General features: G+C 43.3%; 1 protein-coding gene across 1 annotated transcript in view; it reads left to right on the top strand.

Moving 5' to 3' along the window:
- Nucleotides 1-758: 758 nt before the first annotated feature.
- The window catches only part of cyth3b (cytohesin 3b), a 42,138-nt gene continuing 26,382 nt past the window's right edge, over nt 759-16,514 (top strand). Inside the window, exon 1 of the mRNA XM_004558314.3 lies at nt 759-1,134. Within this exon, the coding sequence (XP_004558371.1) occupies nt 1,116-1,134 (19 nt within the window). The 5' untranslated portion in view covers nt 759-1,115. The remainder of the gene's footprint in view (nt 1,135-16,514) is intronic.

Raw genomic sequence — 16,514 nt, 5'->3', positions numbered from 1 at the left:
ATGACTTTTAGGTTCAAATCATTGTCAATGTGTACAGAGGAGGTCAGGGGAGAGGGGGAACCGTGAGTGTAAAACACGGAGACTATCTATTATGGTTTGGGGCAGCATTTCACCTGGAGAGTGTCTAAACAGCCTAAGAGGTTTCAGGCAGTATTGGAAAATAAAGGTGGTCATACCAAACATGAACTTCCAAGCTCATTAGAACTATACAAACTGTTTGTCTGCTTGTATGTGTTTGCCTTGTATACTGTATTTCCATGTATGCTTACATACATGCTACAGCTATTTCCCATTTTCCTCTGTGCAGAATAATATTTACTACAAACCCAGGTTATAATCGTGGAATAAAAGTAACTTAAAACTGTAGTACCAGTAAATTTCCAGCAATAATTTTATGCCTAAAATGAAAACAACAAAAAAGCACCGCGAATTCCCATTTTTTCCAGATGATCCGCATATTTTCCGCATAACTTAATTTAAAAAAAAAAGTGTCTGTATATCTGGTAACCGGTGCGCTCTGTAGTCACGTGAGTACTGCTCGGCGATGAATGCTGACTCGCAGCACAGCCGGGATGCGATTAACACCTTGGATCTTTCCGTCTGCGCTATTATACGAGAACTACTTCCGGTTGTGAGTTCCAAAAATAAAACTCACTCGTCAATTTACCCCGTGTCTCACCTGTGCTCGAGCATGGTTCTTTTATTTTGAAGTCAAAATAACAGTACTTCCGGTGCTTGCATTCGCGAGCCGACCAACTTGACCCAGCCGTGTGAAAGGCTCTCCTGATACTACTGGAGTGAAGGCGTATTTGGAGGGATAGCGATAACACGCTCGGCCGGCGGTGTGGGCTAAAAGACGAGCAGCTGCCGCCGCCGCTGCATCACGGACACACCGCTCAGTGACCGGCGGACTGACGGAGGCCCGGGGGGATTCGGAGAGGCGTGAATGGCAACAACATTTCCTAAAAGAAAACCCTGCCCATGAGACAACCTGTATGCCAAATGCGTCCTAGAAAATAGGACGCGCGTTTGCCGTAAATTAGACGTGGGCTCGCACGGCGGAAGTTTCTGCGATCGATTTTTTGGGGGGAGATCTTCGTTTATTGGCTGCAGTCATGGACGAGGACAACCAAGGTATGATTCATTGAGTCGTTTCATTCCCGTGATTTGTTGCCATTTCCCTAATCAGAAGACATGCGCCTCTGCCTCCTCAGTTTGATGATGATAATAACAACAATAACAATACCAATGCTATAATAATAATACATTTGGACCTATTTGCCCTCAATTTCAGTAATCTAGGACTCTAAACAGAGTTGGTTTGACACCAAAGACATGCCACAAACAGTATTTTGTGACACTAACAAGAAGTTGGCTTCTAAATGTGCAGAAAGCCCCTCACTAATGTTGCTGCTTTCAAGAGCAGTTTAATGTCTACACTGAGGAGGGTGATGATCGACACTCAAACAGATTATAGGGCTCGAAGCGTAGATGAGAGTCAGCGCATCAGTGTCGATATGAGATGCTGTGAGTATTGTGTTTTTCCTGTGCCTTTGTCAGCTGTGGGCTGGTGCCACTGTGGCCCAACAGGTCCTGTCATGGTCAGCCATGCATGGCCACCGAGTCGTTTATTGACTGAGGCTGTTGCAAGAATTTGTTGGCACGGATGCATCTCTCCAACAGGAGCCTGCTCATCGTTCAGCACACGGGTGGGTTTAGAAACTTTTGAATGGCAGGGCAGACTTTGGCAGGGTTATTTGGGAGTTGGCACAGGGAGTTGAGTAGAAACGCGTTTACAATATTGCAAGCTCTTTTCGTTCTTACTTTATTACTGTGCAATGAAACTATGTAAATAAATACTTGCAAGGTAACTCTAAGTAGCCTGGAGCCATTAACAGAGTCATGTAAAGGCTCCTCCACCCTTCCTGCATATAAGATACACTTAAAGCAACACAAAGCAGCTACACACTGTAGTTTCTATCTTCCTGGTTGTTTAATTTAGGGTTCTGGTAACCTGGGGTTAATCCATGATACCTGTCACCGGCTGACTCAGGCAGAGAAGGCCAATCAGATTCCAGAGGGACCACCCCCTGTTAATCATACACTGTACAAAATAACACTTTAAATTGGCCAAGACCCCTCCAGGTTAAAATGCTCACTCTTGTTGTTTCAGGTCGGTGGTATTCAGTCCCACTGGCTCACCGCTTACGGAACTGCAGGATGTGACTAATGGCTTGCGTACTGCATGCACGAATGCATGCATGCACGCACGCATGCATGGCACCTGGGTATAAAGCAGCCATTGTGCTGGGTTCAGGCAGCCGGGCCTCCAGCGTTGGGAGACGTCAGCATAGCCACACAGACAGACATATGGTGCTGTGACACCAAACAGAGGTAGCTGTCAGCAGCCTCACAAATTTAATGTCTCCTTTTCCCCTTATGGCACTTTTTGCTGTGGAGATGGATAGATGGCTGGACACAGGGAGTAAAAACATCAACAGTTTGCTGCTTATTGTCTGAACAAATGAGTGCCTACACAGCTGTACACACAGGCCCAATGCAAGGCGACAGACTAAAGTAGAGAATGAGCAGCAGCAAGTTAGTCAACGAGGTCCACTGTGCGACTATCGCTCCTCACAATGTGACACACATGCAGAGACTTTGCCAGGCCACAAGTTAAGCAGGAGGGAAGACTGGAAAGTGGCGGGTGTAATGACCGAGAAATGCGCGAGGAGGGAAAGCACGTGTGACCACAAAGAGAGCGAGAAGCAGTCGTAGTAGCGACGATGGTGAGATGTCTGAAAGGGAATGAGAGAGCAAGACAGGAGCAGTGTATGTGTGTTTGTGTGTGAGAAAGAGCGTGTGGACGGGCTGGATGAAGTGCCAGGACAAACTTGGAGAGTGGCCAGAGAAAGACGACGAGGGAGAGTGGCAGTGGACTGGATATTCTTTCTGAATCAATTCTCCGGTGTGTCAGTGGAGTTTCTCTCAGCAGAAAGTTCTTCTTTTCTGTCATTATTAACTCACTTAACAGCAGGTGGTCTCAGCCTCTCTGTGATTATCTATTAAACCAGGTCGCCCTCTTGATGGGGACTCACTTTTCATTTTTTTCCCCATCTTTTCTTCCCCTTATGTTGACATATTCTCTTTGCTCTGCTAAAACCTCTTAGCACATGCTTTTAGCCATGCTTGCATCCTTTCCAGATATTTTCTTACTTTTTCTGGGAGCCTATGCACCATGATAAGGTTCTGAGTTTTTGTTTTGAGTGAAATGCTCAGCTATTTAATGCATTGTGGTGAGATTGTGTGCACTTTTTTATTTTTTTACTTTTTATTTTTAAAATTAGAGTATGTGGAGATTCGTCATTGCCCGCTTGGACATGCTGTAAAAGGCTTAGCGAGAATGGGTGTATCGTAATCCAGCTGACACACATGACATTCAGCAGTACAATGCCTACTGCCGCAGTACTCCCCTCAATGGACAATGGGCCAACAAGAGGGCCACAAAGCTCTGCTACAGTGAAGCCTGCCTGTCCGCACTGACACACTGTAGCTCGCTGTCAAACATTCCCATTTTGCACGACCGACTTTGTCAGGCTGTCAAATGTACACCTGCATCATCTCCGCTTTCCCTGCTTTCGCTCTGCAGGTTTTTGTTAGTCAATGAGCTGTTTTACTGCGCTTTCAATCAAGTGATGCCCATGTGGTAATAATCAGAGCATTAGAGATAGACTTTGGCTTTGCAGCGTACCTCATGATTTTGGCTGCAGATCCTCTCTATTTACACACTGTGAAACCAGCCATTTAAACTTGGCAAGGGAGTACGTGAGTGTGTGTTGCAGCGTGTGGTCTGTGGGGTTGCGGCACGCTGGCGCTCAACTGAGGCAACAACAGGCGCACACAGCGAGGTGGGTTTTAAGATCGTAGAGCCATTCATCTGGCTGCTGCAGGACGGCGCCCGCAGCTTCCTGCTGTGTTCAGGATTTGCGATTTGGATGGTGGGAGTAGTTTCGCAGCTGCTGTCTTCTTCCCTGCAGCCCACACACTGAGAAGTGGCCTTCAAAAAAACACAGGAACAAATTACGGCTTAATTGTGCCCACCTGTTATTAAGCTAAATCTTCCCTGTTTGTATTTTAACCCTTTGGAAGGGGCTCGCCTGGTTCACCTGTGTGATGGGTGGCTATAGAGAAATGGCTCTGGGGAAATTGATAGGTCATGGCTTTTGATGTCAAGTCTGAGGAGGCTCCGGCAGGCAGGCTGGCAGTTAGCGTTTGTACGCTGCCTGTGTGACGGTGGAGAACCTGAGGCCCTCAGGGCCCCTGCAGGACGTCAGGGAGCAGCAGTGGGGTGTGATGAAGAGGCTTGGATCTCTGCAATGTTTGATGGAGTTCTGCAGAAGACACGTGGGGCCCTTGCAGATTGGGTTTTTAGTCTGTTTTCCTCCGCGTACCATCAGCTCCGGCTCATTTAAAATATTCTTAATTTAAAACCCAAAGCTGCAAAGCTACATTTGTACTGTGGTTGAGTCCAGCAGTTAATTGAAGAAAAATCAATAATCGATTCATTCTTATTACTGTAAATTTAACACATACTAAGAATTGGCTGTTAACAATTTCTTAAGTATAAAGACTTTATGCCTTTTTTCAGGTTTTATCTTTGTGCACACAAAGAAAGTATATAGAGTGTAGTATTGATGAGTTCTGTCACCAGTAAGGATTTTCAGATACACCACCTCGGGCTGGCTCTGTGGAGTTGACGCCGCTCTCACCAGGCCCCTCGTTTGTCATGTGCTTTATGACTCAGTCACACTAGAGTAAAAATAGTGTGACAATCTCCAACTAGAAGAAATTGGTGGTTGCTTGGTGATTGTATCATTTAAAAAAGTTGCTGTTGTTGCCCAGAGGCTGAATACGCAACACCTTTAATCTGTGGGTCACTACTTTTGATCACAAGATTATTGCACAGGTCACGTGATGGGAGGCAACCAATCTCCAGACTGGTTGTAATCACTCTCAGACAGATTGGCAAAGGTTTGCAAGTAACTGCTCTCTAACCTATAAAAGCAGACAGATTGCCAATACTTTGCAATTTATCTGAGTCAGTCTGTGACGTGCCTGTTTGCAATAGACTTGACTCAGCTCAATGGTTGTATTCTGGTTATGTTTCTATATATACGCAAGTTTGCCCAAAATCTATATAATTTTGCAGTGGCTGTCTTGTATGTCTGCACGCTCAATTCAGGTAGCTCCTTCTAAACCACACAGAGCTTTTTCTAGTTGTGCGAAATATTTCTGCTTTGTGCTTCATGTGAAAAAGGACAACTTTGGTAAATATCCTGACCTGATTCCCCCTGAAATTGCCAGAAGTGGATGTGCAATAACCTGCTTCATTGTGGTGGATTTCTTTTTTCCTCCCTTAAATGGAGCAAGCTCGCTCTTGTATATATTACGATTCAATTGGCCGTCTGTCACAAAACCAGTGATGCTTTTAAAAAGTTGGTCTTTCGGAGTGAATAAAGCTGCATTGTCAGGCGGTGAAGGCTCAACTAAGAACTGCCACAGCTAACCTCCAAGATGCTTAAAAATAAGACAAATGAGACTCAATCTCAATCTTCTTTTCTAACTCTTGGCAGTTATGTTTATATCCCAGCTACTTCTTTATATTTGATGTTCTCATGAATTTCTGAAGGCATGAAAGCGCAGTGGCATGTGTACTTTTGTTTTTTGTTTCTTGTGTGTTTTGGTATCATAAGCTCACATTTTCTGATATTGTTTCAGCATTTCTGCTCAGTCTCTTAGACTGTTTTGCTCCCACCAGTGTGACTCACCTCTGTTAAGGATTGTGTTTCTTCCTCTGTTGTGGCTGCCGAGTGCTTTCATTGCTGTCAAACACTATTGGCCGTGCGCATGCAGTCACACTTGCATTGGCTCAGTAACTTCCTTGAGAAATCAGTGGGGAGATGGACATCTGGGTTCTACACTATGCTGGCCATTACTGTATAGACTGAAGTGTGTATGTTTCATCTTTGAGAGGATGGTGAACACAGAGGTCTCTTGTCAACTTTGGCCTCCCAAAATATCAGATAGCACGTTATGTTTAACCTTGGTGTCCCCTCAGTGGTTTAAGTTGGACTCGGTACACTTTAAGAAAGACTGACATATATGGAAATTGACTTTTTGGATTTAGTCCGTTCCAGTGCCTCAGCTACCGTAACAATAAGCGCTAAGTTTCAAGTGAACGCGAGTCATTTGCGTAAATCCTCTTGGACCGCCGCTCTGCCTTTAAAAACAGGTTTGAGGTTCTTTTATAAGAGGCCGTGACGCTGATGGCAGACTTAATTTTTGTCAGGAGAAGTGGAGGAAAGTATAGCAAAGGGCTTTTTAAAGGAGTATCCAGTTTCCCCTTCATCACCCATGCAGTAGTGTGCAATAAAGCCCTACCGCCAAGCCTAGCCACAGATTGGAATCTGTCTTTGTAGCATTAAAACCATCAAGGGGCTTGTAGTGTGCCCCCCCCCCCCAAAAAAAAAAAAACAAAACTCTTTGGAAAGAGAAATCACAGCATGCATGCTAGGGGTCCCAGGACTCGGAAGTCATGTGCTGAAGTGAGTTTTAGCCAAAGGATGTCCTGCTCTACTTGGGCCTTTTGGGAGTCTGGGTTCATGGCTCATTGCTGGGGGGGGGGGGGTTCAGGTCTGTAGGAAAGGGAAGAGAAAGCTGACCAAAGTGGACAGGAAAAGGGAGGTTTGGAACAATTATGTAAGCACAGAAAGATTGTTTGACCTGCTGAAGATGCAGGAAAAAGGTGTATCCCCCCGTGACTGCAATTCTTCACAGTCTGCAAACACTGTGTACTTTACTCTTCAGTTACAATCTGCAACTATGATTTGTCAGGCAGACGTACTAATTTTGTTTTATTAAAACAGATGCTGCATATTTCTTGGTGAAGGCTTTAACCTGATTACCATCCCCCAACGCTCCCTCTGTCTTTGCACTTAACGACTCTGTTTTACTTCCCTGAACTCACAAGGTCCTCACTAAAGTCCTCTCTGTCCCTTTGTTCCACTGATTCTTACTTTTCTATCCATCTTTTTAACCATCAGGCAGAACTGTATTCTTCATTCTTTTGTACATATATATATATATATATATATATATATTTTTCTACAAGCATCAAAATATAACAAAATATTGATAATGAAACAAATGTTAAAATGTAGTCCTCATTTACATGCATACACCCCGCAACATATAAGACTGTAGTACTTGTTTGAAATCTTGGTTCATTTTAAGCTTCAGGCTTCAGTCACACTGGATTGGAGACCACTCTGTGACCCCCTGGAAACCCAGCCAGTAGAAAAATCCATTAAGTTGTGACTCAGAGCCAGGTCACTTTCTAAACAATATTAGAACTTGTGAGCTGGACTTTGTCCTTGGGGGAAGTGCTCCTTTATGCTGACAGCAGCCAACATTTATATCGAACTGAAGTCTCGGCTTGGTTTGAAGTAGAAAATGCTATAATGTGATATCATACTACGGTTGGACGTGTTACGGAGAGACTTTAGTTTTATGAAAATTCAAAGCATATTGTCGTTTCTCTTGTCCTAATGCTTCTTCCCAGCATAGCTGCTGAACAGACAAAGGAGAACTATGAAAGTCCAGAACACCTTTCTTTTTAGCTCTGTTGTCCACTCTTGAACACCCAGTGTGTGTGCGTGTGTGTCTGCATGCACGTGTCTGTGTGAGTGTGGAACATCTGGCTAGCCCACAGCCTCTTACAGACCTCTTGTCTTTCCCTAAGGGTTTGTGGCACTGCCAGCCCAGCTTTTAGGAAGGGATTTGTAACAGTCAGTGCCTTTACTCACGAGGTCAACGTGTCAGTAAACTGCTACAGCGAACCCCCGGTCTTTGCTTTTTTTTTTTCTTTTCTTTTTTTTTGCAAAATGTGCATGTTTCCACCTCCTACCCCCACTGCCTTTTTTGCTGTAAGATGCTGCTGCATCATGCAAAATTCATTCTTCTTTCATCGTGAGAGAAAACGAGCTGTGACTGCGCCGCTGGTGCGGTGGAGGAGGCTGAGGTTGTTGCAGTCATGTAGTCTTGGCTCTCACGTCCCCCATCATCAGCCCTGTGCAATTCAGACTAGCAGCAGTGCTCCGTTTGGCTCAGACAGAGGCTAGAAAAAGTGCAGCAGGATGACCGTGTGACACACGGCACACGGACTCTTGAGCAACCTGTCAGTGTGTGTATTGGTGTGTGCATGATGGTGTATTTGTACAGGGAGTCGGTTTGTATATGTTTAGGCAAGGGAGATGGAGACATGCAGCTGTGGCACAGTTTCAAAGAGAGTCTGATAGGGAAGCTGATGCTGCAGTCAGATACTCAAACTAGGTTAGTGGTGCAAGGCTCAGCCCAGCTGTGTATATCTCATATTTCTACAGAAACGTGTTTAAATGACTGTGAATGTATGCATCTGTGTAGACATTCTCACGCAGAAGTTTAGTGAGTCCTGTAAGTCCTCTCCACGCTTAGACAAATGGAGATCAATCAGGCAGAGATAACATGACATTTAGTGAATTATAGGTCATGGGTTCGAGTCACTTGCTGCCACTTTCCTACTTGAGTGCTGGAAAACTTACAAATGCACATATCTATATAAACAGGATTCAAGAAAGATGGCAACCCTGAATGGAAAAAGTGGTGTTTTCCTCCAAGTCTGTCATGTGAATTGTAGTGTGATGTGTCACCAGGATTTTCTGCACTTCATGCCACGGTTTAAGGTTCTTTTCCTTTGCCCTGACCCTTGAATTGTTAAATTGTTTTCCAAGACAGGATGTCTTTTGTTGCTGTAGTGAGGACTGCGAGTCGCCCTGACAGAGCAGGTCAGGCTGACAGGCTGCAGAATAGTCCGCAAGTGCACTGATAAGCAGGAGCATCTATGTGGACAATGGTAGCTCGACTCGTGGCCGCACTTAAATACACATTCACACGACCCCTACGGATAAAAACTCACACTTCTTGTCCTTGTCCACAATCTTGCATCCACAGCATGTAACTCATGGCACATTAATGGCACAGCAACCACTGCTAATGGTTGGGCACGCTTGATCAACCAGCATACTCACTACTAAAATCCACACACACACCGATAGAGAGTGGCCCTCAGGGTTATCTCAGGGGTTGAGTAATTTACAGTCACTCTCAGGCACAGGTTCATTCACTCTACTTGTTGGCCTTTGCCACATTAAATATCTGTCATCATCAAAGGGAAACTATTGTGCTTTTTCTTAGTTTCTGTCAGTGCATGTACAAGTAATCCCTGTGAGACAGAAGCTGAAGTTCAGACTGCTTTAAATGCTCCATTTCAGGCAGTTTATTTATTTTAGCATCTGTATTATGTCAAAAAGAGCAGAAGCTCTTTCACTACAGGCACATGGCTCTGACTGAAGGCACAGAAGCTCCACCCACCTGGTGTTCAAATAATTTATTTGTTTAGGGCAGCCAATCAAAAGAAAGTCAGCTGAAAGTGTGAGGTGCTGATGAACTGAATATGAAATGAATATAAAATAAATAAGGATTGTTTTGAACTTTAAATTGTGCAAAGCCGCTCTAGTAGAGTTCAACGGGGTGTTTTTTGTCTTAATTATATAATGCAGCCAGAGGAGCATGATGCAAATGCTCTGTGATTAACTTCCTCATCATAAATGGACTCAGCTGATACACAAACTGAAGCAATAATGAGTAATTATTGTTATTTTCCTCGTGGTAAAATCACCAGCTCTCCGACGCTGACACTCCCAGGGGATATGTTGCTGTCATAAATGCCTGCAAGCCATCAGGAGGCAATACATGTGTGTAGCTATGTAGTAAAACATGGGATTTTCAGCACTGATCTGTATAAAAGGAAGTGGGAAACCAATCTGCTGGCTTTCAGTTAGATTAGAACAGCTGATATTCAAATGTGTCCTGTCTCCCCAGTTGCTATTTTCATATCTTCCAAATCATTTTCCTCATGCACTTTCCCTGTATGACCCTCATTAGCCACATCTTATATGTACAGGACACATACAAGGAAGCATGTGTGGCTAATCTTTCATGCACTTACAAAGAAGTTAAACGCAAAAATCAAGTTCCCCGGGCGCACTTCGGTAATGCTGTTTTTTCTGTACATTGATTGCATTACATTAAAGGTAAGTGCATCATCATTTCCACAGGCAAGCTTCATGAGCTCACAATTGGTCTTGTTGATTTGGGCTCCACATGTTACAAATTAATCGACCCTGACAACCAAAAATTGTGTTTATATACAGCACGCAGTTCTAGGCACTTGTCTGGACTCTCATCCATCATGCGCCACCGTTAGAGAGGCGTCCGATTGGGCCCAGTTTGCAGTGGGACAAGCGAGGCCAAACATACCAGCCAGTCCTAAAGAGATATCTTCAGCAAAAAGGCAAAGAGAACATCCTGCAACAGATGATGTGCATCAAACAGAGAACTGATCTCTTCTCGCAGTATTACAAGAAGAGACAGTCGACACCGAGACGCTCTAAATCCACATAAAACTGTGGCGAGCTCTCCAAGATGCTACGCTCAAGCTCATTGCCAAGTGTTATGCTGAGACACCTCGGTGTGTCTAAACATTATCATTATATGAAGTACTTCTTGGTGTCAGATCTTCCATTTTTACCATTTTGTGCACCTTCTGCACAGCACAAAAGCATAACATGCTCTGGAAAATATTATAAAAGCAAACATCATCCAGTTATAACAACAATTATGCTTCCAGCAAAAACACATTACAGCAGTACATAGAAAAGAAACAGGGTTTAATTCATTTTACCGCTAATGCAATGCGGAGGCCACATGAGCCAACACGGTCATCCCGAGTGTTTTAATGCGACTTTCATCTGACTCTGTATGGAAAAACAAGTGTGTGCTACTCTGTGGTAATGATGCAAGAATCAGAAGCGTTTTCTTCTAATCAGCGCTCAGCTAGTGGGATTTAAAATGAGAGGTTAAATAAAGGGCTCTTGTTTGCAGAAGCTCAGATTCTGGAAAAACCCTTTTACCCAGAACCTGGGAAGGAGCGATCGTCTGAACCTGAACCACCCACATATTTTGTGTAATAAAGGAGGAAAAAAGCTCAGGTTTTAACTCTGTTATGAACTTCTTTTCCCCCCTCTCCACCTCTTCACATGCCTCTTGTCCTTCCTGCTCTTTTGCAAGAAGAAAAGTGGAAATAAAGTCCAACTCGTCAGCTGGAGTGTCTCTTTGCTCTACTGACTGCCTCTCCCTCTCTGTATCCCTGTATATCGTGTATACTTTTTTCACGAGTTTTAGGCCTGAACCCAATATAAACAGCCTGTACTGCTGCCTCCTCCATTTCTGTCTCTCTGTTGCTGCTCATCTGCTCAAGGCTTGCATATCAGACAGTGTGTGCTGTGTCACACTGCAGTCACTTCCTGGGGTGAGGGGACAGAGGTGCAGCTAAGAGTGTCTAGAGGACTTGCGTGTCGTGACAACCTCAGAGAAGATGGACCTGCATGGTTTACTGTGTTTCTTCTTCTAATCAGGCCTATACCTCTGACTTTTAATGGCTAAAATAGGCTTGCTCAGCCCCGTCTCCTTGGCTAGTTTCATGCCTGTTAAGCTGTCATTATTATTGTAATCTCTTTGATCATTCTTGACATTATGGACCACTGATTTCAGACTGTGGGTAGCAGAAGCAATTAGGATTCAGATTTTTACACCACAGACATCGATCCTGGTGGCTGTCAGTAGCAGATTTGAGTTCCTTTACTGAGGAAGGCCACATGTGGGAGCTTACAAATATCTGACATTAAAGTACAGACAGGAACAGACTAGCAGCGGTGTTGTGACCACAGACCATTGTGGCAGTGGAATTCTGAGCGTTACAGCACTGACAGGTGAAACTAATGCACTGGACTAATGTCAACTTTTTGGTGAGCAATTGAAGTGACTATCCGTGCAAACAAAGGACACCTTTGTCTGATGTGATGGGATGTGAAATGTATTAATGGACTACCCACACGACCTCAGCCTCCATTGTCCACGAGTAATAAACTTTCAGCTTCAAAGCGATGGGTGACGAGCAGTTTGCCTTATATTAGGCAGGAGCTGTAAAGTCAACAGCAACGCATGGCCGAACTGAGGGGTCAAATTCTGATAAACAGATCCTCTTCACGTGGTTGGTGATGCTCAGGGAACATTTATTCACCATTTTGAAACCGCCGCTTTTCTAGTGATTGTGCATGGGGAAGTTGGAGCTTTGGTTGAGTAGATTGATTAGTTTGTACATGTGTAAAAATGCTGTCAACTTCCATTTATTTTTCATTATGCAGTCCTCAGCCACCCCAAGTTTACTCTGTAGTTTGCACAATTCTAATGAGCTTGAAGGTGAGTATCTGGTGTGACCACCTTTATTTTTCAACACAGCCTGAACTCTCTGAGACAGCTTTCTTGCGATTTCTTTAAGTAGTCTTCAGGAATAGTTCTTCAGGCTTCTCGAAGGACACTCAAAGCTCTTCTTTGGATGTATTTGTGCCTTTTGTTCCATTCTCTGTCAAGATGATCCCACACTGCTTCAACAATGGTAATGTCTGAGCTCTGGGGAGGTCAATTCATGACTGATATTGTTCAGTGGTCTGGACTAAAAATGAATGACAAAGTAGCCAATGACAAAGAAAAGCTTTGAAAGAGCTTCACAAAGCCTGGAGAACTATTGCTCAGGACTACTTTAAAAACATCTGGCTCCTTGAAAGCAAATTCTAGAGAGACTAAATGTACATCTATAGAATAAATATACATTTCAACTTATTTTCTTTGATCACTCTTCTTACGTTTGAAGGCAATACCGCTTAATACTGAGCACAGAAACTGAAGATCTAGAAATATATGAAAGAAATAAGAAATATTGTATAGAGATGGCAACAGTGTGCTGTGTCACATGAGAAGTTGGGTTATAGGTTTTCCCAGTACAGCAGTAGCATTCTGACTTAAACAAGCCCTGCCGTGCCTAGCCCACTACATTTGGTAAAATTAGGCTGACAGTTGGTGGTTCAGGGAGGAGTTCTGGGAATACTCTGTCTTGTTAGGAAAGTTTTACACAGTTTGAGACAATTTTCCATCTCTGCCTCTTAGTTCTGGTTAGCTCTGAGCAGCTTAACCAAACATTTCATAAACAAGGGGTGAAAAAAAAAAGAAGTATTTTTTTCATAGCAGAAATGTTTTCTGTCTTTTCTTATTTTTGCAAGCATCTTTCAACCCCTTGGGTGATCCACAAGCCCCAACTTCGGGATCCATTGTTGTAAACAGCAACTTTTTTGAGTTTTTGAGTTTCTCGTGCTCAGGCTATCCTGTAATTAGCTGTGTAGGCTGGCTGGGAAAGGAGACATTATGTGGAGATTGCTGATGGTTAAACAAGGGAGCCGTCATCTCGACACATTTGACTCAACAGAAAAATTCTTCAGGGCTTATTGTAGCCCCCACGCATCCAGGCTTCTTGACTTGGGAGTTGGTGGTGTTTGCGTAACAGTTGATTCCTCCGTCAATTAGGAAAGGTCTTGTCTAGACAGGGTGTGAGATTACAAAGAGCGGAAAAGAAAAAAACAAAACTGCAATTGGGTTAATCTCAAACATACCTATGCTATCACTGTCAGCTGGTGATTGGTGAGGCAGCAGGCTGTCAAGATCACTTTCTTCCCTTCAAATTTCTTTGCCCTCTGGTAAAAAGGCAAGTAGGATGTAGTCTGTGTGATAAGAAAAGGTCTCCGTCTTTCTGCTGTTGACAGACTTTCCGCAGACTGACGGTGCGATCGTTTATCAGTTGCAATACTTGCAAAACTTTGTAAACTGTTTCAGTCAAAACGTATATCCAGCAGCAATAATTCAGCACTTCGTGAAAGAATTCATTAACAGTCATGATGAAAGGCCATCTATGCGCTCAGTGACTCGAAATTTACAGAAGGTGAAAACAATACCAGCCTCTGTGACGTGGCAGGCAACCAGGGATCGTATCACAGCAGCCGCTCGAGCAATTTGTCTGAGAATAATTGCATATGATGACCCAAAAATAAACCAATGAGAGAATGCCTTTCGAGTCCAAAGGGAAAAGGAAGCTTCAGAGTGAAATTTGGCAAATGCACTTCATGAATACTTGACTGTGACTAGTGGGTTGTGTGAAGAGACTGTCTTGCTTCAAGGGATTGTGTTATATGGTCTTTGAGGCTTTGAAGAATCAAACAGCCATGTTGTGTTTGATGTAACCTTTGATTTTCCTTTGTAATCTAATTTTCATAAAGGGGAATGCTTTGGTTGTCTCTGAGATGAGCACCAACAACAAGTGACTGCTGTAGATTTGGAAGTCAGTCATCTCTTTGAGGCGAACGAACAGTGCAAAGAGAGATTTTTCTTTTCCTTGATATTGATGGAGTTTCGTGGTGGTTGCATGTACTAACTAAATACAAAATTAAAACATTAAACAGGTTTTCATACTCAAAGAGAAAGTATTATGTCTAAATGTGTCAGGTCCAAGAACCAAATGCAGTTTCCCACATCAGATGTGTTTTTCAGTGCTCAAACTGGGCAGTTTGAGTATTTTTTTAACAGGCAGAAGTTGTTTTTTTCTTTCACACAAAGATAAAAATTTGCTACGTCTTTTATTTTAGCCAGGTTCATATGTTGATCTGGCGGTTCACATTCCTTGTAGGATGAAGTGCGATCACTTTAGTGACCGCTGAACTTTTGAATCTTGTGGATTCATAGGGTCAGTTTTTTAATTTCTTGTAGGTGCAGGCGTGTGAAAAACCTTTAGCAGCAGTGTGGAAAGTGAAAGCATTGGTGATGGCGTGACGAGCCGCTCCGTCGTGCTTGTCTTGCACCTTTTCTTGCAGTTAGTGGAGAGGGGGCGGCTGGTAAGACTTGGCTTGGTGTGAGAGTGCTTTTTAAAAACACTCCCTCAGAGCTCAGTTGCTGGTGCGCTCTCATGTCCGAGACATCCATTCGTTTTGCCTTTTGGTATGTCTTCACCGTTCATTCTATTGCATTCACTCCACTTATCCTGCACTACTGACCTTGATAACTACACGTATTATGGTTTGTTTAGGTTCTTCTTATATTTCTCTTGATTATGGTGTGTTCACCTCCCTTGTTTGTCATAGACATGCATTTTTATTTTGATAGGCAGAAAACTTTCATCTGATCCATCCATCCATCCACTCTCTACCATTTACCCAGGTTTGAGTTGCAGGAGCAGTCAAAGCCGACATGCGCAGACCTCTGTCTCTCTAACAATTCTTCCAGCTCTTATGAGACAAAACTAAACAAGTGTCTTCTCCCAGCACCTTGCCTAGAATGTGCTGGTCAGATGGCTGAATCACCTCAACTGGCTCCTTTTGATCTGCGCTCCTCATCCTATATCTAATGCAGTGCCCAGAGATTCTTCAGAGGAAGCTAACTTCTTCCACTTGTAAATACAGGCTGTTTTGGTCACAACTTAAAGCTCTTGACCGTAGGTGAGGCTAGGAATGTAGGTCACTTTCAGGCTCAGCTCTGTTTTCACCACAACACATCACTATGGAGTCAGTCCGTGAGTCTTTCATTCGACTGTCCCTCATTTGTGAACAAGATCCCAAGATACTTTAACTCCTCCACTTGGGCAACAACTCATCCCTAACCCTGAGTGGGCACTCTACTATTTTCAGGCTGAGGACCATGATCTTGAGTTTGGAGGTGCTCTTTCTTGTTCCTTTTGTTTTATACTCGTGAAACAAACTCTTCCATGCATGTGGGTCAGTTTGAAGTCTTGTTGGCAGAGTTGGGTCCAAATCAGGCAGAGAAATGATTTCAGACCTGGAGCAATGTCTGGCTGTGTGTCTGAGGTAAAAAAAAAAAAGTATTATTTTACTATTTGTATATTCAGTACTGGTGCATGTTTGAAACTACAAGTGCAATGCAGTGATCTCATTGGTCAGATCTGCTTATTTGCATGCTATAAGATAGAAAAATCGAGCTTGGTGTGAAAAAATAAATGTCACAGATTTTTGAGTGAAATTACACCATGGTTATAAGCAGCTCCATAAAGAATGGGTGAGTCTGAAAAATGTATTTAACGAAATAGTTACAGATTTTACAAGTCCGGTGTGCAAAGGCTCAGTCTCACTTATTCTCACTTAGTTCATTTCCGTCACGTTCATATTAAACTTAAAGTCAGAACCAAGGAAAACTTTTCTCCAGTAGCTGGTTTATTAAGCTTTTACTGCAAACATGAAGTACAAATAATGGAAGCCATTACTGATGAGATCTTTTTTTTAAGCGATTCAGATTCAATAAAATGATATTGAACCCCAGCTGCAAAAACGAATGCACTCTGCTGCTGCTGTTAGGGTTTGCTGCCTTATCTCACTCTGCTGCACCATCAGTGCTGCTGATCTAATATGGAGTGCACGGCAGATGTATTTGGAAGCTTTTATTAAGCGAAGATGGGCATTTTGATT

This window comes from Maylandia zebra, linkage group LG4 (assembly GCF_041146795.1).
Source record: "Maylandia zebra isolate NMK-2024a linkage group LG4, Mzebra_GT3a, whole genome shotgun sequence".
Lineage (NCBI taxonomy): Eukaryota > Metazoa > Chordata > Actinopteri > Cichliformes > Cichlidae > Maylandia > Maylandia zebra.
The sequence above is the reverse complement of the archived record's forward strand: the minus strand, read 5'-3'. Positions and strand labels throughout refer to the sequence as shown.